Genomic DNA, 26,133 nt, shown 5'->3' with positions numbered 1-26,133 from the left:
CTTTCCCTCAGCTTGAATGTAACAGCAAGAGGTTGCTATCCTCTGATTTTCTCCTGTTATGCTGACACGGCCTCTTAATTTTGTACCTAAAGTAGAACTTGAGTAGCATTCACGTAGTCAAGCTTAGGTATCACACTAACCAAAGACACAATTACTTCTCAGGATCCCAGTCAAACTGCCATGGCTAAACTTTGAGCCAGGACACCACTAAAAGTATACACTGATTTTGGTGGAATGGAAGTATGTGGTTGTCAAATAGGGCTGGACTTAATACAGGCATTTAAAACATTCATCAAATTTGGGAGCCAGCTTGCCACAGTGAAAAATACAGGCTTCAGCATAATTCTGTCAATGGCAGGCCATACCATACAGCATGGTCCCGATCTTAATGTGACTGGAGAACTCAAAAAACCTAGAAGACGAACCTAGAGATGGGTCTCCTACACACAAAGACGGTCCCATCTTTTTTTTTTTTTTTAATTCCGTACATCAGCAGAAGTTCAGAAATGAAAAACGGATTAAAATACTGACAGGATAGACACTGTGAAAAACTGTTCCTATTCTCATAACATTTGTTCCCTGAAGGTCTTGAATCCTAAGTCTGTCTTGCTGCTGTAACGCAGTACAGCTGGCAGCACCGCAGAGCTGAAACAAGCTGCAGAATGATCTGCTCCATGCCCCAGCACCAATACTGTCATCTCACTTGCTGGTTGCAAAAGCCTGTATGACGCATGAACATACCTTACTCTGCATAGTTTGCAGCACATGAAGTGCAAAAATTCAGCTTGTGGTTAGCGGAGTGAGCTAGTTTGATATCAAACTGACAGAAGGCCATGTCTGAGCACCAGCATTTTACTAAATAGCTGACATTAMAAACTGCTACCAGCTGTCTTGTTCAAGCTGCACCCTTTCTGTACACACTGGTGGGAAGCCTGATATGCCAATACTGCAGGTGCAGGTTCACCCCAGCGACATGGGCCTCTGTTACCATAGGAGTTGGAAATACCAGGGAGCATGAGCCAGAGAGGCCTGCGTTTGCTGAGCTTACACTAACCCCAGAGCAAGAGGGTTTAATTGGTTACTGTGTTATCAAAACAGAAATAAAATTGAATACAAGCATTCTGAGATGAAAAGGTGCACATATACTGTAGGCATGGTTTTGTTCACAAAAACAGTTATTGTCTAGGAAGTCTTAAGGGCATTCTGCTCTGCAGCTAGTCCTTGAGAATTCATGGAATTTTTAATGATGACACAGAGCATTTTGGTTAAAATAAATGCACTAATTTACTGGTTGAGAGAGGAATTAAACATGTATAGAAGAAGTGAAGTCATATTGAAGAAGGCAAGTAGGATTATGAATAGCGCAGGAAGGCGAGAAAATGAGTATTTTGTCCCCCTTCTTATTGCCTATTGTTTGACTTTAATTCCCAAAACTCAGTTTTACTCTAAAAACCCAGCACTATCTCTCTGAATGGGTAGTGCATTTTTCTGGGCACACATATTTCAGACACCGTGCAGACCCCAAGACTGAGGCGTGCTTCGGTTTGCYTCAGTTCCACTTCATCCATGAAATGCATACTTAGCGACATATAATTCTGCAGCAAAAACCACTGCAATACTTGTGAAGGCTTTTGGGTCACCACATATGTACCACAAGAGGCCCCACAGAGACCCCGCAGCCGTTCCCACCCACCTGTAAGGGACCGAGAAGTGTGGCACATCTCCACTGCCCCGTTCCGAGTTGTTTGTTGTGGCCAGGACTAAAGCRGGTCCATCTTCCTCCAACCTGCTCCTTGACACCATCACACTGATTGTATGCGATTGCTTTTATCTACCCTGGGGTAAATAAAAAACTACCATCCAAAACCTTGCTCGAACCACAAAAGTTGTTCTCCGTAATTCTTAGCTTCTCTTTATCCTTTAACATTGTACCAATATTTCCCACATTATTCTGGGATATTATGAATGGCTCATGTACAAAATTATAGAGGTTAAAATAATTTTGAGTATTATTTTACAAAGAAATCCTTGTTCTTCAGACTGAGAATTCACTGACCAATTTTCAGACCACAAGACATTCTTAAATTCAGATAAAATAAACAAATGTATACCAAAGCCATGGTTGTTGTTATTAACAGATAATCCTTTTATTATTAGACAACTCCAAGAAGCCAAGTACATAATCAAAATTATTGTAGACACTAAAATCAATTAAGGCTTTYTTCCAATCACCATTTTTAGCTTAGTATAAGGTTTATCTGGTGGTTTCTTGTTTGATTGAAGGATGTATATAATTTTAAGTACTAAGGACAGTGTTCTYAACTTTTGCCATAACAAATATCTGATTCCAGAATGGATCAAGAAATGCCATTAGTAGACAGCTTAGTTCTAAACTGGAGCAATAAAACTGCTAAAWATCAAGTAGCTTGGTGCTCCAACATATGATGAGAGGAAATGATCCTTACCATAATAAACAGACAGCCACACATTCTTGTTTCTATTGATTCTTGAACAAGAATTCACACCAGATATTTTYCAATTAGAAGCAAATCCATGCAGTCCTCATCACCATGATCACAATTACAGTTTTCTTTTGTTCAAATCAAAATAATTATTTTATTGCTCCCAAAGTCATACATGACTATTAAAAAGYTGTGATTAACGGATCTGAAGTCTTTAGCTGGTCACTCTGCAGGGGGGTTGGCATCAAGATACCTTTAGCAGTCTTCATACAGGATTTCATCTATTTGGACATCATTTTCTGCCACAGGCACTGATTCACAAATCTGTTCTCTAAAAGCCAAGCCAATTGTGTAAGGCTTTCCACTGGGATGTTTCACACACCTTTCAAGATAGGTATCGTAATATCCTTTCCCTCTTCCCAATCTGTTGCCTTTTTTGTCAAACCCAAGGCCCGGCATGAAGATAAGGTCAAGACCCCCTGTAGAAAATGAAATAAACATTAGCGGATGCATTGCAGATTTCCCGATGGCCTGACTACATCCACATAACTTCAGACATAAGCAAAAAACCCAGCTTTGTATTTTGCAAAATGCTTCCTTTTCTTTGATCAGATGAAAAATACCTTGAATACTAAACCCATAAATTTACATTTTCATATTATCAATTGCATACTAGATCTGCTGCAAAATAATTAGACCTTGAAAAGCTGGAAAGTTAAAAAAATCTACCTTCTAACAAATTTATTTTATCATTTTAACTCTGCGCTTCCGAGTACTGATGATTATGAATCTAAATCTAGGCAGAGATTGAACTCACAGAAATTACAGCCAGAGTTCATAGAAATTATAACTAGAGAGTAAATGCAGAGAGAATCAGAAAATCAAATGAACTTCAACATCAGATACAAAAAYAGAAAAAGGAAAAGGAATGAAAAGAAGCAACATAAGAAAGAGAGCATTTTCTTGACATAACTGTAAAATATCATGAACCTTCACTCAACCCCCCAAAACCAAAGGGCCTTTAATACAAAATATTATGAAAATGGGCATTTGTCCTTTTATACCAAGATTTGAAGTCCTGTCTCTTCATGATGTCATATTCCTCTTCTCTCAAAGGACCGTTCTCTTGAGCCTCCAGCAATGCGCTGCTCCTCCAGCAGCATATGCAGGAGTTTTGCTTGCTTTCCCCAAATATGCCTCCCTCTGGAGGGATATATGGGCTCCCTGAGACTCTTTTGAAATTGTACGTGATTGGAAATCAAAATCAGTGAAAAAAATGAAACAAGTAGCATAAGTGGCCATTCATCTGGACAAAACAGATCCAACTGGCTTGCAAAACCCTGACAAAAGATCCCAACAACCAATTAAAAAGGTCCTTTATACGCAAGGTCAGATAAGCCATTTTTTCCTGCTTTGCTCCTACTTTGCAAACAGATGTGGAGCAGCATCCTGCCAAGCAGGCAGCTAGAATTTACAGTTTGCTGCACACTTGTTTCGGGAGTTGATTCACATCACTGCCAGGTAGGCAAAGGAAAGGGGCTGCCACGCTGAGCAACGGCCAGGCACAGGGGCAGCCAGTGCACAGGTCCCCACTACTTCTTCAGGGCTTGTTCTTTTAGCGTAAGACATCTTGCAAGAACATCCTCTAAACAAATGAGCTTGACTGTCCTGGTGCTGACCGCTGAACCCAGGAACGTACCAGTTTCACAACACAAAAAGTCTTTCATTACTTGCTGCTGTAGAAGGCAGACACTTAAAGAGAGAAGGGCAGGAATGGCAGGGGAAAGCCAGCACAGACTAAAACACAGTTAACATGAGTCTGGAAAGGAAGTAAACGTAGCATCTCCATCCACTGCTTCCTACTTCTTACTGGAACTGCATTTTCATAATCATCTTCTGCTCCTTCACCAGGGCTAGGTTGTGTCAGGTGTTTTTCTGCTTCTCCCAAATCCAAATATGGTCTCTATTGCCATTTTGGATTGCACAGAGACCACTCTCAAATGTCTTGCTGGCAAATATCGCACAATGCTGCTACATCTAGCTGAGCAATGATGCTCAACCTACAAGATGAAGCCAGCTGATCTTCTCCCCCATTAGCATGGTCCGTGATAGAGATTCTGCAGGTCAAATCCTCCCTCAGTTGCTCCTGGGCTCATTACTTATTCTCTCTGTGAGTTGCTTTGCATAGGTATTCGGGTGACCCAGGAACCAGTATGTACCAAACACTAATGACGCACAGAAAGAAACACATTCTGGCTTACACTTTTTCAGCTTTTTTCACTCCATGTGACTCATATGACAAAAAGCAGAAAACATTTTTAGTCGCTACTGTTGGCAGGTAAGAATACACACAAGGGGCAAATCTGCAGAGTAGAAAGGTGCCATTTCTCCTTACATTTATATTACAGATGGGAGAAAGACAAGTTAGCGGAAGCACTAAGGAAAGAGGGAATTGGCAGGAACAGTGCAGGGACAAAATATATTTTCTATGTCATTTAACTGATAGCACAAGCCACACTTGAGTGAATTTAGATGCATTAAAGAAGAGTGTTTTCCTCTGGGTTCTCTGGAGAAGCAGAGTCTATTTTAATGAGTCAGCTCCTCTACAATCACGGATTTTTTATGCTGAATAACTCAAACAAGCATGTGCAAATCTCAATATGAAAAATGATGCTGTAAATACTTTAATAGTTACCTTCATATTTTTTTCCACTGGAGCACTGTGATGCTGAATGCCTTTGCTCTGACTCACAACGCACTGTCTGATATCCATGCAACTCACACAGCTCAAGATTAAAGTAAAATGCCAAACCAGACTTTTAGGAGAAAAATGACACAGCTGCCCTGCAAGGAGCCTGAAGGCAGTTCAAGCAGCATTAGCCCCAAACTCGATTCTGGGAGCTAGAATGAAYGGCAGAGAGCCCCATGGAGAAAACRCTTCCTCTCCTCATAACTTGGGGAGCAACAAAACCTCTTGTGGTGCCTGCGGTGGGGCGGGGGAAGAACTGACACAGGATGAGAGGTGACACACAGATGAGACCAAGATTGCAGACACATAAGATTACTATCAGCGCCGAGCATACATCAACAGGATGGCGAACGAGGGTAATAACACCTTGTCCTTCTAGGGACATGACCCTTGCAGTCCCAGATACTTCCAGCCCTGCAGGCCACCATTTGCCCCTCAAGACGTACAGCAGGCTTGCTCCTGTCTCACACCCTGCTTTCCTTGCTTCCACACCCTGCCATGTGAAATGGCATCCTCATCCCTGAGAAGACAGGGCAGGTGCTCGGGCACCAAACACCACATCAGTTTTTACTGCTAACAGTGTAAGAGTGGCCTCATGAACTGCATCCACTTCTATTCCTCTCCTTGTCATGTCCACTGTCCCCCATATGTCCAGAGTTGTTAACTGGCAGCTCCTGGATCCCTGAGGGTCCTGTGACTACACACTAGGGGTCCAAGAAAGAAAACCAAGAACCCACTGTCAAGAGGTCTTTTGCTATGGGGAATCCATGCTTCTCCTGGAAAGCTTTTAGAYGATCTGCAAATTGTTAAAGGTAGAAAAACTCTATCTCAGGCAATCATATACTGCACCAGTCCAGGGCTTCCAAGCAGAGAGTCGCAATGCTTCTAATTAACTTTAATTAAGCTACATGCTATCCCAGTACGGTTGGCAATTATGATGACAGTCACCTAATACTTTGCTGTGTCTATGACGTGAGCTCTTGCGGCTACAGCTCCTTCAGCTGTGTAGCACTGTGTCTGAAATAATATACCCTGACTTATCAACGTGGGCTCACAGCCATGCTGACATGGCCACACAGGTTTCATTTATACCGCTAAATAAAGCGGGGCCAGAAAGCGAACTCATTTACAGGATCACAGATGGCTCACACAGCTTAATCGTCAGCACACTCCTGACATGATTCTGGGACTGCTTAGCTCCCACTTCCAAGTGAAACCCAGGCATGCTCCAGGGGACAGGATTCCCATGAGCAGTAAAGATGGAAGTGCCTGGGTCTGGCTCCCTTCACCCTGTACCCTCCTCCTACACCCTCAGAACAGGCTTTGCTCCTCCAGATACAGACGCAGACTTTCCTGCCACATGTCAGAACATGCAACACAAATCTTCAGTTTCACACTACAAAAACACCCCTGCAACAAGRGTTCACATTATTTAAGATACTATGAACTGGGGGGGAAAAAAAACACACACACAAAAAACCAGTATTGTCTTAGGGCCACAGAGGCATTACATGGGACTGAAAAAGGAGAGACAGACCAAGTTCTATGTAGTGGACAGGACTAGTCGGTGCCACTTGGCCCTGTTTTATTTAGCAGTATAGATACAGTCATAGCTTCAGAACCCGCCGTGTGGGTGTACAGGCACAGTTCATTTGCACTGACTTGCATACATCTATGTAGACGTACCTTATGGCACAGAGAAGTGAAATGACTTGCCCAAGGACTCAGGAAATGTGTGGCAAAGTCATATGCAAAAGGCAGGTGTGCAATCTGCGCGTCCCCTGACTTAACTAGCAGACCAAAACATTAGCATCCCCTCTCTGCTGTCTTAAATAGGAATACAAAGTTTCACTTCCTCTAGGCAGCTGCCGTGAATTTCCTGAGTTCGGCAGTACATTTCTTATTACTCTTTATGATGATATCAGGTTTGATTTGTCCCCCAGGGAAGGATTTTCTCCTTGCCCCTCATTACCTCTCTTCCTCTTAATCTGATGTTCCTATTTGAAATGCCAACCTGCATTTTCTGAAGTGTTCTTGACAATGGTTAATCACAGACGGGTCCATCAAACCGCACAGATATAGGTCATGTAAAGACTCTTGGGGACTTGACCTGCCCACAGAGGGAGCGCTAGCAAGGCCCATCTCCTCCCAGATTTGAAGAGGCCTCAACAGCCTACTGCTACCCTTCTTTCTGGGGCCAGTCTACTTCCCCCCACACAGCCAGACAGTCTTTACAGCCAGCATGCTGGCAAGATGAAACCCTAATACTCTGTCATCCCATCTTCCCATCCATCTTTGCCGCTTGCTTTGTGGAAACAGCAACGTGCTTGGGACCCATCAAAGTGAGAGGTAGGACTCTTCTGATCCTTGCCTCCAAAACACTTACAAGACGACTAGGCAGAGACTGAGCTGCAGCAACTGCAAAGAACAGCAATGTGTTACTCAAAATCATGCTCGCAGCACAGATGCCTGCTAAGCTCAAGACTACAAGAGGTCAGACAGCAATCAGCTCCATATGCCATCGCTGTTGCTTTTCACAGCAGCAGTTGTGCTGTTTAAGCATCTTCTAAAACACAAAAGTTTGTGTAGCATTTACTCATTTACTCTTGTCCCCACAAAGAAGACTTCGTTCTCCCAGGCTGGTACCTTGGACAAGAACAGGCTCTTCAGCGGTCGGGTTTTTTCTGTGTGCAGCTCATTCTGTGTTGGTAGTTATGGACGCTCCCTGCTTTGTTCAGATATAAATGATTACATAAGGTGCAGGACTATGAAGAACCAGGTCCAGACAGAACAATTTTCTTTTTAAGGAAAAGGAGAATCTTTCTATATAATGCATACCATAAGCAATGTCAGATCAGTCTATGCACAACCGCTGCAGAGCTAACAAACGCTTAAAACCTGTTCACTTACGAGGAATGAAAGCTAACTTTGGTCCTTTTACAATCTAGCCAAGGAGCAAAGACCACAATGGAGAAAAACCTCTAGTCCTTCTGCAGTAAAACTTTACTTTTCAGAATGAAAAGGAAGCAGTAACTACCTGCTGCCCTTAACACTGAAAGTATCAGCCTTGGTGACATGTAGAGTATGGGCCAACGATTAATGACAGGGTTGTTACTGTAATTTTAATTACTGTCAGCGCAGTTAGGCCTCTTAGGTAGGCTTAGCTTTTCACCACACGCTCTTTAGGGCACAGACCATCATCTTGTTCCATATTCATGCRGCACCTAACACAGTATGGTCTGGATTAATCACCAGACCTTGGGGAAACCAACTCCACAGAAGTAAGTATTTAAATTATGCTGCAGCAAAATGATTCCCCTCCCCTTTATGACTAGTATTAGGCCTTTTCCGTAGAGTGTCCTGGATGCCCCTAGCACCACTGCTGAGGTTGTTGGTAGCTTGGTACCTCCTTCCAGACAAATGTTTTATGCCCCTTGGGAAAAAAGCACAGGTTTCAAACATAGCGTCTCTGCTATTGCACACTTGTCTCAGTACAGGCTCGAAAAGGGAAATGACAGCTCTGCTCACTACAGGCCAAATCCTGAACCTGCTGAGGTGTGTGGTTCCTGAAACAGTCGGGACTGCTTTCAGAGGAAACCAGTTGTGTTCTCCTGACCAGCCCATGGAGAGGAAATGAAAAGGCGCTCAGCACCCTGCACCCCRGGCAGAACCTGGAGGTAGGCCACGTTCTCACCACTCTTAGCCTCTGGGACACGTGTCTTGTAGGACATACATTTTCCACTAGCAAAAAACTTGTTCTGTGGAAGCCATGTAGTGTTATCTCCCCAATCTAATGAGCAAGGAGACAGAAACATTACCCTTTGCTGCAATTGATAAACATTTGAAAAAAAGTCATTCATCCAGAACCAATTATGCTGACTTCTTCCAGTAACACAAGTGATTACAAACATAAACAATTACATTGCTTAACTTTCCCTCAGCCAGTCTGCTAAAAAGCAAAGACAACCCCTTGAACAGAAAGGAAACTCTTATCCAATAACTCGTTTGCTCACATGATACAGTCTTTAAAAACCARTATCAGAAGTTCAGCATGAACACTTATCTCCTTAGAAGCCATGAGTTAAACACAAAGGACCAGATCCTCAGTAGCTGTACATCAGCACTGCTTCACTGACTCCACTCTGCACTTGCCTCAAGAAGAACACGTAAAATACCACAAGTTACTGACAAAACTTTGAGAAAAATCAATTTGTTCTTCTTGTAGATATTTGTTGTTGGTTGTTCATAAACAGCTTTTCTCTAAATGCTTTTCTATAGCACTCACTCTGTAGTTTCCTTATGATCCCAAACAGTTATACGATAGGACTAAAAGTTATGTTTGATATTAGATTGAAAAACAGCTCATTTTAAATGGCAGTCATTAGGTTTTTTTCCAGGTGTTTCCATCGCATGAATGTTTTTAGTTGTGCAGTACCATAGCCCTTTGGCAGGACTAACTTTTTTCTAACTACTCATATACATTTGTTTCTTAGGTAGGAAAGCCAAAGAGATGCTAGCTTTTTATCCAACAATGCTAGCACATAACTCAAAAATCTAAATGTTGGCACAGAGAGTCGAAAACGCTAGCACAGAACTCAAAAATGGAAATGTTGCAAAGYGCAGCCGACCGCAGACCACGGCCGTTCAGCAGCTGAACCCCCTCAGTGCCCACCGAGGCAACTCGAGCCTTTCCCTGGTTCCCTTTAGCTGGCTTCAGCCTGCGCCAGCACACAGCCAAATCCCACCGGCTGCATCCATGGTCTCCAGTTATGGGGCACCCCGWGAGGCCCTCAAAGCCACATACTCTGCCTGTGCACTTTTAGCCTCTGCGCAGCTTCATGCCTCCACTAGCACACCACGGAGGACACCTCGGGAGCACACGGCTCTTGTAGCATCCTCCAAGACGCACTGGCATCCATGTCCCTTTCCGAGGACAATCTCCAAGGGGCTCCCACGGCCCCACGACACTGCCGCGCTCCCACACACCGCGCACCTCTGTGACCAGCGCAGGGGTGGCACCCAGCCCTCCCGTCTGCAACATGCCACTTCAGCTCGAGGGAAGGGAAGTCTGACCACACAACGAACCCCACAAGCAGTGTGAGGCRAGTTTAAGCATAGTTTTTTTCAAAATCCCATCCAGTATTTAAGTGTCTTTTTAAATCCCTCCACCAGCAAAGAATGAAAGGTTATGCTAGCCCAGCCAGCGCTGGGACCAAGGTCTGGGCAGGCATGCCAGTGGAGCATTTGGGTGAAAACACGTACCACYGGCCCTTCCACGGGCAGTCCCCCCGACTGGTCCAAGACGTCACCTCGAAGTTCTGGAGTCAGGAAAGTTCTAACTCAGCCATCAATGTACAACCTACTGCTGGGCAGAGGCCTTCTGCCTTTCACTTCATCTAGGGAGAAACGCTTTTAACATCAGGGGCAATCATTTGCTTTATTTTTGGTTCCTATGTCTGTGTAAGAGAACTGTAGGTATCAGGCAGGTTTTGCATCCTTCTGTCTTCTGAAAAACAACATTTTACCCCACATCCACGCACACCCACGACCCACAGATCTATCTTTCACATGCGTACACATATACCAAGTAGACTATTTTCCCCTGCAACCCATGTGCCACAGGTAACTGGCCCACTAGCATGACCGAGATGGCTTTTCCTATTGCTTAAATAAAATATTCTGCAAAAAATAGAACCATCAGCAGAATCGACAAACATGCACTGAGCAACTCAGCATTTATCTGTCTACTCATCCATGTCAGTGCTTTGTGTCAGCGTGAAACATCGGTCTCTGCAGTTCATACTTGCCCTTCTGAACTACAGCATAATAAAAAAATTATACTTCTCCCTGAGAAGCTACATGATAGCCATCAGTCATACAGGTTTAAAACAACTGAGTTGCAGTCACTCTCCCATTAATAAACTTGCAAATACGCTAATAACGCCTTTTGATCAGCTCCTGTACTACTAAGGTAAGAGCAAGTAAGCACCCACCTTCTATTATGAATTAATTTAAAACAAAATCTTATAAATTTAGTGCACAGCGTAGAGTCAGATGCAGCACGTTAACCCTGCACAGACAACCCTGTTCAACTCCACCAATAATATCATTTCACAGATATCCTATCACATGTGATCAGGGAAGCTGCTGTATAAGGTTAAGACCTGTGTCCAAATTCTAGCTGATTTCACAACGTGGGAAGATTGTGCGAGGCTGTAACCATCACACTCATTTCCCCTGAGGTTTAAGCTACAGTCAGCTGAGGTCTAGTGTCTCATTTTCAGAACTTGCCAAAATGCCTACCTAAAGGAAATAAAATATGAGCAAGTTCTCTTTATTTTACTATTATTCATCAAGTCTGCATAACCACAGTAAATAAACCATAATGTCTCAATGCCACCTAAAAATATGTGTTTTTGCAAATTCAAAGTAAAGAAATCCTTATTTTGAAATGTTTCAGTTATCTGCCTGTGAAAAATGATTTATTCACTCCTAATATTCAGGTATGTGAGTAAAGAGCTAGAACAGTTTGATTGGGAAAACGTGGGTAGCGGAAGATTTTTGGTTCTGAGGGTTGCACCTGGGTTATCCTGAGATTTTTAACCAACAAAATACTCCGAAACAAGAGTTTCTAAGGAGCAACTCCAAAGACAGGATAAGAAACTGTGTTAGAGCCACTTTACAGCATTGTCAATGCCTCTTGTTAAATCAGCAAATGCTGACTGCAAAGCTTTTGCTTTAGAGAAACTCTGAAGGCACCGGCACTCGAACTGTTTGTGCCTGGACTGTCATAACACTGTTACAGCACAAAATACAACGATCTTTGTGTAATTTTATGTGTGTTTATGTGAGATTCTTTAAGATCTTATCAAGTACATTGCCCGTAGTGTTTATCTGAGCACTTATTTAAATACTTCCACTTCATACACGTGTATGTGCACTTTGTTTTTTCACTCCGGTCCTCCTCCTTTGCATACTGCTGTCTGGATATTTTTAAATCAAAATATGACACACATGAATCATTTGGGGATTTTTTCAACACATCATGCAGCATCACTATCAAAATTTCCAACCTCTTTTACTCTGTCAGCAGATAGTCTGCAATAAAATATACCGAATTGCCTGTGAAATGTAAATGGTTAAGCCATCAACTTCTTTGTCAATGCATAAACATGACTCCTGTAAAGAGCTGCTCCACTGGATGGAAACGTTAGGAAWGCTTACAGGCAGGGTTTATTGAACATGTGGAGTCAGCTAGTTTGTAGGAGACAGTACCCTCACTGTTAGTCTCAAACATGTGTTAACATCACAACAGCTGAGAAATACAGCTTCTTTTATCACAAGATTTCTCTGACAAAGGCTGCACAGCTTAAAAAAAATAAACTATCCCTGGAATCCTCCACCCTTTCCTCCCCCCCTGCCACCACCGGTTTTTGGAGACACTGGGCTGGAGCATTTGTTCTCCTGTGTGTGTGATTACAATGACTGAATGAGATTTTAATTATAGGAAAACAGCCTAAATGGCACCGGCACTCCATTGTAAATCTATGGAATACTGACACCTGCCGGCAAAGGGCTTCGCATCACTCCTGAAGAAGGAATATCCTCTCCATCTACACCCCAAAAGCTGATTGCCATCCCGTTTGCACAAAAAGACAGCACAAGCAGGAACAGAGCCCAGCTACGACGCCAACACGAAGACTGGGAGCTATCCTTACTGTGCAACAACAGCGTGAGTCTCCTGCGCTCCGAAAGCCGGCGGCTCCCTGCCAGGCTCCAAGGAATTTCCCACCAYAGGGGAAATGACAGTATATTTTGAATCTCAGCAAAGAACGCAGGGATTAACTGTGCCAGGAAGACAGATCTGTTGTAGCCTGAAAAGTGCTGACTATATTTAATAGTCCACTAAGCAGGCAGAAAACAAACTGAAGGCGGGAAAAAAGTCATTTTCTGCCAGATTCATGAGCTGAATCTGCTCAGCAGTGAGGGCCAGAGAYGGCATGAGTGTGGGGGGCAGAGAAGGGGAACACAGAGCAGGCAGCAAGGAGGCAGCAGGACTGTCCCTTCTGGCAACAGCGGGCTGTGAACAGGGCTCAGCCGTCCCACCAAACTGCACCCTGAACCCTACTAGCCTGCACAACCAGGCAGCACGGAAGAGCTCCCGTTCCTTCACCAGATTGTCCAGGCTCTGTGCGCAAAAGTACGGAGACAAGTTTGGCGCAGACACTCCTCCTTTCCAAAACTGAAATTAAAGGGAGACAAAAATCTCTGTTTGGATTAGTTAACGCAGCCACAAATACTTGGATGCCTGCATTTCCCCTTTACTAGTTTGCTGTAGCGACTCATGCCACACTCCAGAAAAGAACCTACCTCTCGTTTGCTTTTGAAAGACTCCTGTATCTAGGAAATACTATGAAGGAAATGACAGTGCTACTGTTCACACTAACAAAATTAGCCCTCTTTTAAACAAAACACTTGAGAGTCACTCACAGTGAATTTAAAGCCTTTGCCGACGCTGCTTTCACTTCTCTTTAATTGATGACAGACGAAGCAATCTTTTTAGTTGTTTGTCTGTGTGCAAGGAATTAACAAACAAGAATGTTTTATGCAGGAAGGCAAATAYGGATGCGACACTTCAGATGATTACAAAGAAATGCACTCTTTTAAAGCCTTAATGAACTTTATGAAAGCAAAAAGCTTTAGTATTTGAGAGCTCAGAACTCCAGGTTYGCTGCAGGATTGCACTGCGCAGACAGGGGATTGGAATTAAACCACACCGTGCTCATGGGTTAGTCTGCACAAAGGGAATTCAGGATGTAAGGATACTAAAGGCATTAAAAGTGATGCCACGGAAACACATTGACTTCTGCATTTCAGAATTTTTTTAAAAAAAATCTTGCAAAGAAAGAGATTCTCTGGGATCATGCCATACATGCTTCTGAGCAGAAGTACCGCAAGGAGCTCTGCTAAAAGTGTCCTGTTCGCCTAGTAAAACGGGTGCTGGTTGTCACTAAGCTGCTCCAGAGAGCTGTGGAAGCTAGGGCAGACACCAAGGGTAAGGGCAGACATCAGCGGCCGGGGAAGCAATCCCAGCACCAGCAATGAAAGCTCCCATCTTTCAACTGAAGGGTGGAATGCAAAAACCCTGGGGGACACAGTTGTTATCATAGCTGGGTGCAGAACCTGAAATATTTTATTTCCAAGCAAGTATTTTCCTAGCTTTACCTATTAGGCAACATACTATACAGAATAAAACTCTCCCTGGTCTATTTTAGAGATCTGGAATACTGGAACAGGCATTTTGATTGCAACCTGTAGCTGTAGGATACCTGTGCAGAAACCTGTGAAAAAGATCTGCCCAGTGAGTTGATTAGAAAAGCACTGTTATGGTATATACAGAAAGAATTAATTTATACAATGCCATTACATATATTTCACAGTATGTCTTCACCCTGGCATATTATGTTCTGTCTCAGTCATCTTTTCTCCAACACCAGAGAAATTCCAAAGGTTCAAAGACCAATGGGTGGATATATTATAGACCTGGAAAAGCTTCTATATGAGAATAAGAAAATGCATGAAGTTCGTTAGGGGAAAAAAAATAAAACAGATAAAACAGAGGTTTAACTAAACAGTGAATAACAGAAAGTAAATTTTCATCCTTATTTGCCTTTCATCACAGACGAATGAGGTATCAGTTGAATTGAAAGCAGCAAATTTAAAACAAATACAAGGAACTATATTTCACATTACAGCTAACTAACCAGTACAGCTCACTGCTGTCAGAAGGTAGCAGAGCCAAGGGCCTAGTACAAATAAAATTACATGCTTATAGGAATGATCAGATCATCTAGAGATAAAGAAAAAACAGACCTATTTGTAAGGAGATAAACCAAGAACTACAGCTGCGGAGGTAGGAAGAAATTTCAGCTATTGCTACATAGCTACATGTCAGGAGATTTCTTGAACCTTTCTGTAACTCATGACACTGGATTGTCCAGTGCTCTGATCCTCTACTACATGACAGGAAGCAACTTCTCTCCACAAGACGACTCGTCACCAGAATGTTAATGCCTCCCTTGCACCAAATTTGTTCCTCTTACACGTATCAAAATCCTATGGCTCATTGTCTCCAAGCAGAACTTCATTCCAAACTTTAAATCATTTCATTAAAAAAGAAATTACATTAGGAGCTCRGCCTCAATTTTCAATTTTGTTTCATGCCATGGTCTCAGCTTTTCTTTTTTATGACCAGTGTAAAAAGATTTTAAATTATAATCTATCCCTTGATATATATTGTACTGTAAGTTTTAATCGAGTCTCCCAGAGGAAAAGAAAATCGAATGGCACCCTCAATCACTTCACAATCTTGTTTGTGGTATTTATTGTTTTTCTGCTAAGCTCTAATATTTAACATCTCTGCTTTCCGCAGCATACCGATACTTCATTTCTTCCAGACATGTTCCAATCTGCATATATCTCATTTAAATATGTCACATTACCCCTGAGTATTATTTACTATATGTCTTTTTTTCAGAATGATTAACATCATTTTGTATGTTCCCATTATACTTTCATGTACAGCTACAGCACATCTAATGGGTCTGAAGTGACATATTAGACATTCCCTCGGTTTCAAGTTATAGCATTTTCTCCTTATATTGTTTTTTATTTCTAAACTCTTATGTGCTTCATATTTCAAAACCCTCTCATTTCTGGTGCATGGGGATTTGGGGGCTGGGGGGTGTCCAAGCCATTATCTTTTTTTCTAAATCCCATTTTATTCCCCATTCCTCCTAAGACTGCATTGCCACTACTTTAGTCACACTTCTGAAAAACTGCTAAAATTTGAAATGACTAAGAAAACTGTTGGCATCACAAGGCCATCAGTTCTGGAGCAAATGCAGCCTCTGCTAACATATGAATAAATAGCAGGAATTTAAAGACACATGAAACAGAGCTTTTGCAGACTGAAATGTTTCTACAGGGCAGATCCTAATGGCAAAGTTTAAAATAGGGCTAATGGTTCCTCAGCAATAATTTCCAACTACGTGTAAATGGGCCGCTTGCAACCGTAGACTGGTGGTAGCCAGCCGTTCTCCTTTCAACAGGGCGACGCTTCCTGGCGTAAATAGCTCTTATGGACCAAATGCAATCCAAGCAGTTAAGGGGTCCTTCTCTGTTTCTGCTACCAGCAATGATGATGTTATTTATGTTGCAGCAAGGCTCAAATTGTTCTGGAAGTTATAAGGGCAGAAAAATATAACTACCCTAATCTCAGAGGCCAACTTATAAAGATTTATGTGAAAAGAAGGCAGCAAGAGGCCAAGTCATTGCTAACCATAGTTAGTATTTCCTCACTTGATTTGAACTTTGTATTTTTCCCTATAATTATTCATGATAAATATACTATTATTAAAAGTGAGGACCATCTAGCTAATGTTTCACCAAGTATTTTGTAGATACAGCACAAATATTGACATYGTTAAAATTTCCAGTACATAAAACTGTGGAAATCTCCAAATTAACTTAGAAAACACAAGTCCAGTTCTTCACACATTAATTTCTGGGAGCAAAATATATTATGCTTTGGGAGAGTAGCAGCAGAGTATTCAACATTACTCATTACATATAAGATGCTATATTTTCAAGTGCTGACATTTTTCAGCCTGGGCATCTGCGCCAAGCTGAGGGTTTTTTATGTTTATGTTTTATTTCGGGCAAAATGATTCACTGGTTTCTAAGAACAAAGCTAGGAAAAAACAACTCTTGGGAAAGCTCTGTTGCTCCATACTTTGAGGCAAGAACTCGAACTCTTGCTCACAGTAGCCTTTATGTCAATGACGTGGCTTTAGCCCTGTTTAAATCCATTTGAGTTTGGCTTATAAAATGCTTGAAAACCTGCCATTTGCAGGGGCTCATGAAAGACGAGCTCAGGGCTAGTGCTGGGTCTCCCCGAAGACGTCACACTCTCTGTAGCACTGCTGGAGTCCCAGAGGCCTGGCCCCGCAGCTCTCTCCGGGAATCAGTGCTGTTTCCCCATCGTGGCTACTCATTCCCACCCCACACATATTGCACAGACATGGCTGCATGGTAAACCAGATTGATTTGCTGATCTGGGTTAAAAAAAATCCCCAGCAAAAAAGGCAGAGAGGATAGAAGAGAGTAGGAAAACATTTTCCATCCAGAACAGTTCACTGATCCAGTTTACAGCAGAGAGGCAGGGGGCAGGAAGATGCTGGAAACACAAGGAAGGAAAATTCCTTAAGCCAATATTGTTGCAAAGACGGTGCCCCTGGAGCTGTAGGCTGAGGTCCTGCTGCCGACCACACTCCAAACTGCAAGGGCTGAGAAGGACCTTCATTTCAGTGGTTGCTCCTAGCTGCTCTGACTGGGACCAGACTGGGAACTGAAACATGGAAGGAAACATGAGGACTGAGGCTTCACTAACATTTCCTTTGCATGTCACTGGTTTACACAACTCCTCTTCACCAGCTTTCTACCAACCCTTCAGTTGCATCAGTCCAAATGTGTGTGGCGGTGGCCCCATCTGAGATAAGAATAGCCTCTTGGTTGCGGTGGTGGGTCATTTCTGACCAAGATGACTTTCCCAGTGGAATACATCATGTGGCTGCATGACAATTTCCTGGCACAAGAGATGAGGGGTGGGAACAAAGAGAAGGAAAGCAGAGGAGGAGAGGGGGAGAGGGAGAGGTCTATTTAATCAGGCAGCACCCAAAAGCAACAATCATGAAACTRCGCTTGAGAATCTCTTTCGTACTGCTTAGTACAAGAACCACTATTTAGGAGAAGAGGAAGTTTTCTGAGCCAACGAAAAAGAGAAAACAGCCAGAACAGTGGGGAAGGAAGTGAGTAAATTTGGACAAGCAATCTTGTATGTCTGGAACCAGACAAGGGAAAGAAGAGAAAGCACGCTATTTCCTCCCTTCTGGCGGTGACAAGCTATTTATGTTGGCCAGCTGCCCGTGAAATGACAACCTAGGATTGAGAGCAAGAGGAAGTGAGGAATATGGTCAGAAAGGCCAAAGAAGGTCACTTGGAGAGGGAGATTCAGACAGGTTGGGCAAGGAGCAGGAAGAGACTGGCACTGTGTAGGCAAGAAAAATTAAAACTGAGAAAAGGGGGCCTAGCCCAAGGGTGAGAGAAGACTGGGGAATGATCATTTTGGAGGGAACAGAAAAGAGGTGGTAATGTTTGGAAAAACAAGCAAAAGAGTCTATGTTCACTAGGGGCTGCTCCTCCCCACCGCCTAGGCTGGAATCCAAGACTGTGAGCCTCCACCGTTCCTCTATCAGCAGATACCAGTTAATATTTTTAAGTCACTGAATGCTATAGCAATAAAGAGCCCACATGGAAATGAAAACCTCTGTCTGCATGTGAAGATAATGCACGGCAAAAAAGGCCTGAAGCTGTAACTTGAACAACAGGGAGAAAACAAATGACCAAACGCATACTCATTAGTAGCATTCATTAACAACAGCAGTGTTCAGCTTTCACACCAAATGAGCCCAGAGTCAATGCGCTCTGAATATATGGTAATGCATTTAGGGACTGGGCCAAAATATACAGACGAAGAGGCTGAATTACGTTTGTACACCTTACCCTATTTCTTGCATTTCTTAGGAGAGTTACAACACATTAGAGTAAGCAGATTCAGAGCCACAATTCTAATGCCCCTTTATTTTTTGGCCAAAAACAAATACCTAAAAATCCTTTTAAACCCTTTCCCCATTACCCAGATGAATGTTTTAAAAGTTGTCTGCAATTTATTATATATCCTCAACTACCAGGCTATAATTTGGTCATGACCATTTAAGTGACACACTTGGGTCCAAGATTTCCAGCTGAGATCTCTCGGTTCAAAGTTTGCCACCTGCCTCCCTTCAAAGAATCCACTTCCAAGAATTTTATCATATGGAGATATGAGACTCAATTAGTTTTTCAAATCCTATTACAAATAATATCTTTTTTTTTCAGGAAAAACTTAGTTTTCCATCCATAGCTCTCAGAGCAGGTTTATATAACAATAAATAACATTACAGACGAGGAAACCCATGTCCAACCCGCTGAATCACACCGCCTCCCTAAACCACATTGAAATTAGAGCTGCTGGGGAAGTGTCCTTTAAACTTCTGTAGGAGTTGTGATAAAAAGCAAACAAGGAGTGCAGTTTTATCTGATTTAGCCCTTCAAAAGTTGTGCAAGGTGTCTACACTCCAGTAAAACATTTACTGCAACCAGCCAGAACTGTCATCAAAAGTATTACCTTGGGCAAGAAACTCTATGAGTGTGCATTATACTTCTGATGGCCAAAGATATAAACATGTGAATTGGTACTTATTAAGAAAATATACCAGGGGCTTGCTCCAGAAGTTGTGTCTTTCAGCAGGGGCAACTGGAAATTAACCAAGTCATGCAATTATATACACTCCTACCTGCCCCAAAAAATTAATTTCTGCCCGTGTCCTTTCTGCTGCTGTGTCAATTTAGCCTACAGAAAGCAACATTTCATATTAAAAATAATGTCACTTGTGCGTGATAAAGAAGATGACAAACCTCCTACCACAGAAACGGCAGTGATCTTTGCTCATGCCAACAATTCATAATGCGGTGCACTGCCCAGATGAACAGGGCTAAATCCTGATTCAACAGAAAAGGACTATCTCCAAACGGAGGGGTTCCTATCTACTGCGCACAACCTGTGAGTACCACCAAAGACTGGGATACTTGATGCGCAAATTATACCTAGTCTTATATTTGAGCTATTCACAACAATCACGCCAGGAAAAAAGAAAGAAGTTTTAAGGACAGTCTGAATCTAAGCTTTTTGTCATGTAAAATGAATACACTCAGTAGTGACATGACTTATTTATGTACCTGCAGGGTATTTCTTGGAAATTACATAGCAACTTATGCAAGCAATGGGAACATTACTAATATAACACCATGTTATCTCCTTATAACGATGTAAATGCCTCAGATCACCATAGTATTTGATAACATCACAGAGATAAATGTTTCATACGTGCATAATTCCAACAACGGAGGATGGATGTAGTAGCAAGATCTGCATTCCAGCAAGCGTACCAAAGTTCAAAAAATATGATAACTGACACAAAAAATATAGCAAAAGTATTTTGAAAAGATATCAAAATGCAGTGTGTGTTTCTATGGGGAAAATCTGGKTTTTTTTGTTCTGTTTGATTATGCAATAGTGCAAAAACTCGAAACTTACTCTCTAATCTTCAAAAACTGTTCAGGGAAAAAGGACCAAGGTCTGACTTTCAATCCAAACAGAATTATTCCTGAGTTACTGAGTACAAATAAACTGAAATCAAGCTTCAGGCAGGACAAGTCTGAAATGCACATACACCAGTTGTTACAACACCTGGTCAGGAAAACAAGATACCAGCTGAAAAGTTAAAGCAAAGCAAAGGAACACAAGAAATGTTGAGCAAGTGTACTCTCATCCTTCTACATTCCTCAAAACATGAGACATGGGAGCTACATGAAATGTTTCCTATAACTCTTCCCGTGATCTAGCTCACTGCAGTCAGCAGCCTTTTTCACGAGGATTGCTGTAGCTCTCTTGGCATTGCTCTCTGCCCGTAACCGTACCCTGGTGCAGAGAACAAAACGGGAGCCCCAGGACTTGCCAGGTACCAAAGCTTGGTCTACCTTCCCCATTTTCACAGCCTGGCATCTGGGCCATCCCCAAAGGTACATCTCAGTGTACTCTACACCAGGTTGTTGCTCTTCCCACCATACCTAGCAGTTAAGGGTCACACCTGGCATTTAAAGGGTCACCTTCAAAAGCCCCCAAATCCCACTGATACACACAATTTTTGACAAAAAGAAGAAAAACAAGTAGCAGTGCTAAACAATAAATATAAAGATGATGACTRTATGAAGCTGTAAAATCCCTTGCCAGCTAAAATGTGAACACAGAGAGGATTCTGAATTAAGAAAGAGAAAAAAAAATCAACAAAAAAGAAACAAAACACAGTGAAAATGCTGATAAATGAAGACCTAATACTAGGGTTAACGCTCCCAGCACTAATTGTCTTAAGGGCAGTGTTCTGGGAAGCATACTGGCATCCCAAAGCAAATACAAAACCCAGTTCAATCAAACAGATTCACATAAACTCTATGTTCCTGTACCCAGCTTAAAAAGCTAATAATTCTGTGCAATGTGTGGAACCTGTTTGCATGGGAAGTTTCCATCCAGAGAAATTTTCCAAGACTGAGGTTTCAAACATGAATTCAACATGAGTTTTCCATTAATATCATTAAACATGTCTGCAGATATTTTAGGAAGATGTTAGAATTTTTACAAAACCCATTAAACTAATTAATGCAAATACAGAAAAAATAAATCTGTTTACAGTTTTGTAGAAATTGGGGAATTTTAGGTTAAGAAAGAGAGAGGCTACTTTGGACCAAAATGAATATGCCACTAGTTAGACTTAAATGTGCTCTTAACTTTTCAACCGTATGAAGAATCCAACGTCTGAGCTGGCATTGTAAGATCAAAATAAAAATGTGAGAGAATAATGATGGAAAGACTTTGCAATATTCATCCAAGCCTACAAGAAAGTCCTTTTATTTTCAGTCTAAGGTCTCTGGACTGAGAGCTGTTCTGCATGGTTAGGCTCCATATCGACATTATGATTCATCCATGCAGTACAATTTGCAGGACCAAAGATTTCYGAAAATTCTCATGTTAGCCTATAGACATCACCCAAAAAGTCCTATATATTCCAGGGAATATTCTATATATTCCAGTGGAAACTAAAGTTCTCAGAGCACATGCTAAAGCTGTGAGTCCCGATGACTCTCAAAGGCAGCCCAATAACCCCTTGCAACCCATTCCCTCCTTCACATGCACCTCTACGCTATGCTTGCCAAGATTGCATCAAGGTTGTCCATGGAACTGGATCAGGGAACCGATTTATCTTTTTTTTTTTCCTGCGGGATCAATTGTGCAAGTCTGGTTCCCTGCACAAACAGCTCTGCTGGCACATCACAGAGGGTGGCACAGCGGAGGGAAAAACAAGCAAGGGAAAGAAGTGTCTGATTCCATCAACTTAAGCAGCTCTACCACAAAATGTAAGACCAAAGCCTAGCATTTCATTCTTGCTATCAGATCCTACTGACCTCCAGGCTACTCCTGCTCAACACCAAGATGTAGGAAGAAAATACTCACCACCAGAAAGAGCTTCCTCTCTTACATTGTCGTCATCACTAGGTTGATGAATATTCCAGGATGTCAAAGGAAGTGAAGAAATGTCTTCAGCTGATGATAACTTTAGCATGTCCATGTGATTGCTGTGAGGCTTGTAACGTGGGATGAAACACTCTTTGCCTTGCTTAAAAATGTCCTTAATGATTTCTTCTGTCTGGATTTCATCTGGCATGCTCAGAAAGATTGCAATTCTTTGGGATTCCTGGTACTTGGAATGGACAATCACCTATAGGGGAAATTACTGCAATCAGTTTATGAAGAGTTTACAGAAAGATTAATTTAGATTATTTTAATTAAAAAGACAACCGGAACAAAATATCTATTTAAAAGAGCAGAGATACAAACTACCATATATCATAAAGAGAATAAGCTGATTTTGTTTCCTACTCCAACATTTCTACCATCAACAAAATCAAAATAGGTAAATTTTTGCACCCAGTGGACAAAAGAGCCTAACATAGGCTTGGGCCAGCAAAAAACAATTTTGAGGACAGTCTACTGATCCTTTAAACATTTGTGCCATATAGTGCAAATACTCTCAAAAGCCCAACATCCTTGCAGAAAGGTAAAGCAAGTCAGAACTGCTAGCTTATAGAAAAGATAAGGTCTTTGCATTCCTTTTTTTCTTCTCTCTTTTGCATGCTGCTTCTCACATCTGGGCCTAGGCAGAAGTGCACCAACAACAGGAACTCAAAAGAAAATTAGCCTCAGAGTTGACAACTGCAGAGCTCGAAGTCTTGCAGGATCAGGCCCCTCTTTCTTTTAAAATTTTTTTAAACCTGAAATGCCCTCCATACAGCAAGTTTAGATATAGGACTTCAAACATCACCTGGTTCTAATAGGTGATCTTATTACTGCACATTTTTCAGAACCTGAATGGCTTTGCCATTTTTTGACTTTCATGAGGTTCTCTAGGCTGGACTTATGAGAGACTTTGATGTAGGATGGAAAACAAAAAATGCTTACATGGTGAAAAAGTATAAACAGATTCATACCCCACTATGTCTCTGCACGATTCCAGATTAAATTCCAAAGTAAAATGTCGAGGAGGATTTTTAAGACTTGTCTTCTCATTCCCCAGTACCTTACACCTACTTACATCAGGACAAAACAGACTTAAATGTAAGTTATGCTTATTTTATACGCGTACAAAAAAAAAAACGTTAAAAACAGCAGACAATTGAGAAGCTGTGCTTATCTGTGGAAAAAGAGAACACCAAATCCTCTGTTCTGTGTTTGCATAACTAGAGGGTAACTACTCTGCTGAGCATTAACCCTTGCCCCTTTCCCTGTTTTGAGAGATACCTGCCCAAATCTGAGTTTAGAAATGGCTCTCATCCATTTTTTTCTTTCTTTCCAGCAGAGCAGTTAAAAGCCCAGGTAAAATATTCAGAAGACGGATATATTTTTGTAAGGCAAAATATAATGAAACACTCTAGACCAAATTAGGRTAGTGTGTTGGTTGGCCAAAAAAGTGTGTAACAATTCAAAAGTAGATTTTACCTCCTTTTGTAATTTGTGCAGCATTACACACAGAGTATTGCAACTAAGTGAATAAATTCTTAAGCAACAGAATTTCCATGGTAGCTTTTGTTTAAAAGAACTAACTATTTCAGCAAATTACAGAGTCTATATAATACCTGTGACTCATGCCATTGAGGGCAGCCAGAGATGAACCTTTTCAGGGGGTTGGAAGAGAGAGAAACTGAGATACAAAATTCCCCTCTTTCAAGGTGTTACTGTGGGTGGCTGTGGGCACCACACAGGTCAAACCTGTTCTGACATGTCCAGYAACGCATTGATTATGCAGCATAGAAGAAACTGAGGTTGAAGATGTAAAACCACAAGCTACCAGGAAGACACAATTTCAGATGTTTTCAGAAATGTGAACATGAAGCTGCTAAGTTTCTGAGAAGAGTAAAAAATTTTCCACACTTGCAAAAATTATCTGCCCTCTGTTCACCAGCTGACAGCTATTATGGCAGAATCAGAGCATGCAAACAGCATGACTTTAATCATGAACATAAACATTAAGAAAGCATAGTCATCCAGAAGCTAATTAAATACTAGTGGATAGGCCAGCGAAGCTCTTTCAGTTTGAATTTAAAGATCATTTCAAGATGAGATTTTACTGGTAAAGATATTGTTTAGGTGCTATAAAATAACCCAGTTGCTTTTATTGGTTGCAATTACTGATATGTCTCGTAAAGCTACATTTTCAGTTTCATATTGTTCAAAGCATTTTCTCAATTTTTCAAAAATATCTTGATGTCTGCTATATTACCTTCCCATAAGGAAGCTTACAGGTGTGCAATGCCACTAAAGAAAAAGTCTAAAGGAATTCCAGGATTCTCAGCTTGTGCCAGATAATTATTACACAATAATATAAATTTATATATTTCCCCAATGTCTTCTTTTAAGGAAGACAAAAATATTATCTTTTAGGACGCTTCCATCGCCAAAAATGACTGCTCTGTTGCTGAGCTTATCAGCTGCAGTTAAACAAAAGCTGAGGGTTCCTAAAATTTTTACATGGGTTGGGCACTTATAAAATTGGCAAAGGACTCCCTCTGCATTTTGAAGAGGATGAGTTACAATATATTAAGTCTAAGATGTGAGATTACTAAAAAATGCATTTTCTTTATGGTTAAGACCTTGTAAAAAAACAAAACAGCATTCCCAATGGAAAAAAAGCCTATGTGAGTCATTTAAACCTCCTTTTACCTAAAGTTTCTATGCTGCCATGTCCCATTCCTGAAGTGGCTGCACATTAGTATTAAATGAAGTCTATAAAATGATCTGCGATCCTTTGGCAGGAAAGCAGTAATATAAATGTAGATCATCTAGAAGTACCCACTGGCGCAGCAAGAAAGGAAGACGGTGTTCTATTACATGCAGTGGCTGTAAAATAAAATTTGTGCTTAGCAAAAGGATGAAATACATCAGTGTAACCACCTGGTAATCCAAATACGAACAGGATGTTTCAAAAGTACACACAACTATCACGCTATGCTAGGACACCACTCCGCTAGACCCTGTGTGGTATGTTTTAAAGTCCAAAAATACCATCAGAACTAGAAGTGCGCGGAGGAAACGCACTGAGACCCGCGAGGGGCGACAGGCGGCCAGGCAAAAGGCCAGGAGGCGGCAGCTGCTGAATTTCTACGTGCACTGCTAGGAACCGGCTATAAAGCCAGACCTACGTGGAAAAGAAAAAAAAATAAGAAAAGCAGCCACCATGAAAGCACGGGAAACCCCACGGCGTTGGGCTTTGCGACGAAGCTCGCCTCCCGTTCTCACAAAGCCGCGAGCACACGCTCCGCTCTACGGCGCGAGCGAAGCGCCCGCAGCTGCTCGCAGGAAACCCGCGCCCGCTGCAGCGGGGCCTCAACTCCCCGCCGCGTCACCTACAAGCGCCGCCGCCGCCGCGCGTTATGGCGCCTTTCGGGCGGGGAAGGCGGTGCTGCCCCGGCCCCGGCCCCGGCCCCGGGGGGACGCGGGCGGCGCCGTGAATCACCGCGGACCCCCCCGGGCCGGGCCGGGAAGGCCACGGCGGGCTTCCCCCGTCACGGGCGGGCCCGGGCCCGGCTCCGCCGCCCGCCCCCAGGCCCGCTCTTCCTGGCGGCGGCCCGCACCCACCTTGCGACTCAGCAGGC

General features: G+C 42.2%; 1 protein-coding gene across 7 annotated transcripts in view; it reads right to left on the bottom strand.

Moving 5' to 3' along the window:
• The window catches only part of MTHFS (methenyltetrahydrofolate synthetase), a 111,441-nt gene that overhangs the window by 84,497 nt on the left and 811 nt on the right, over positions 1 to 26,133 (bottom strand). Inside the window, exons 1-3 of one of the 7 annotated variants that reach the window (XM_026060644.1) lie at positions 26,117 to 26,127; positions 22,439 to 22,703; positions 2,123 to 2,941 (exon numbers count right to left, since the gene is read on the bottom strand). In XM_026060644.1, coding sequence (XP_025916429.1) covers positions 2,718 to 2,941; positions 22,439 to 22,649 — 435 coding nt within the window. In that variant the 5' untranslated portion in view covers positions 22,650 to 22,703; positions 26,117 to 26,127 and the 3' untranslated portion in view covers positions 2,123 to 2,717. Of the gene's footprint in view, positions 1 to 2,122; positions 2,942 to 22,438; positions 22,704 to 23,472; positions 23,572 to 25,201; positions 25,304 to 25,714; positions 25,849 to 26,116; positions 26,128 to 26,133 lie in introns of those variants that run through there. The other 6 variants (XM_026060646.1, XM_026060645.1, XM_026060641.1 and 3 more) reach the window with 6 other exon arrangements.

This window comes from Apteryx rowi, unplaced genomic scaffold, assembly GCF_003343035.1.
Source record: "Apteryx rowi isolate R43461 unplaced genomic scaffold, aptRow1 scaffold_17, whole genome shotgun sequence".
Classification (NCBI taxonomy): Eukaryota; Metazoa; Chordata; class Aves; order Apterygiformes; family Apterygidae; genus Apteryx; species Apteryx rowi.
The sequence above is the reverse complement of the archived record's forward strand: the minus strand, read 5'-3'. Positions and strand labels throughout refer to the sequence as shown.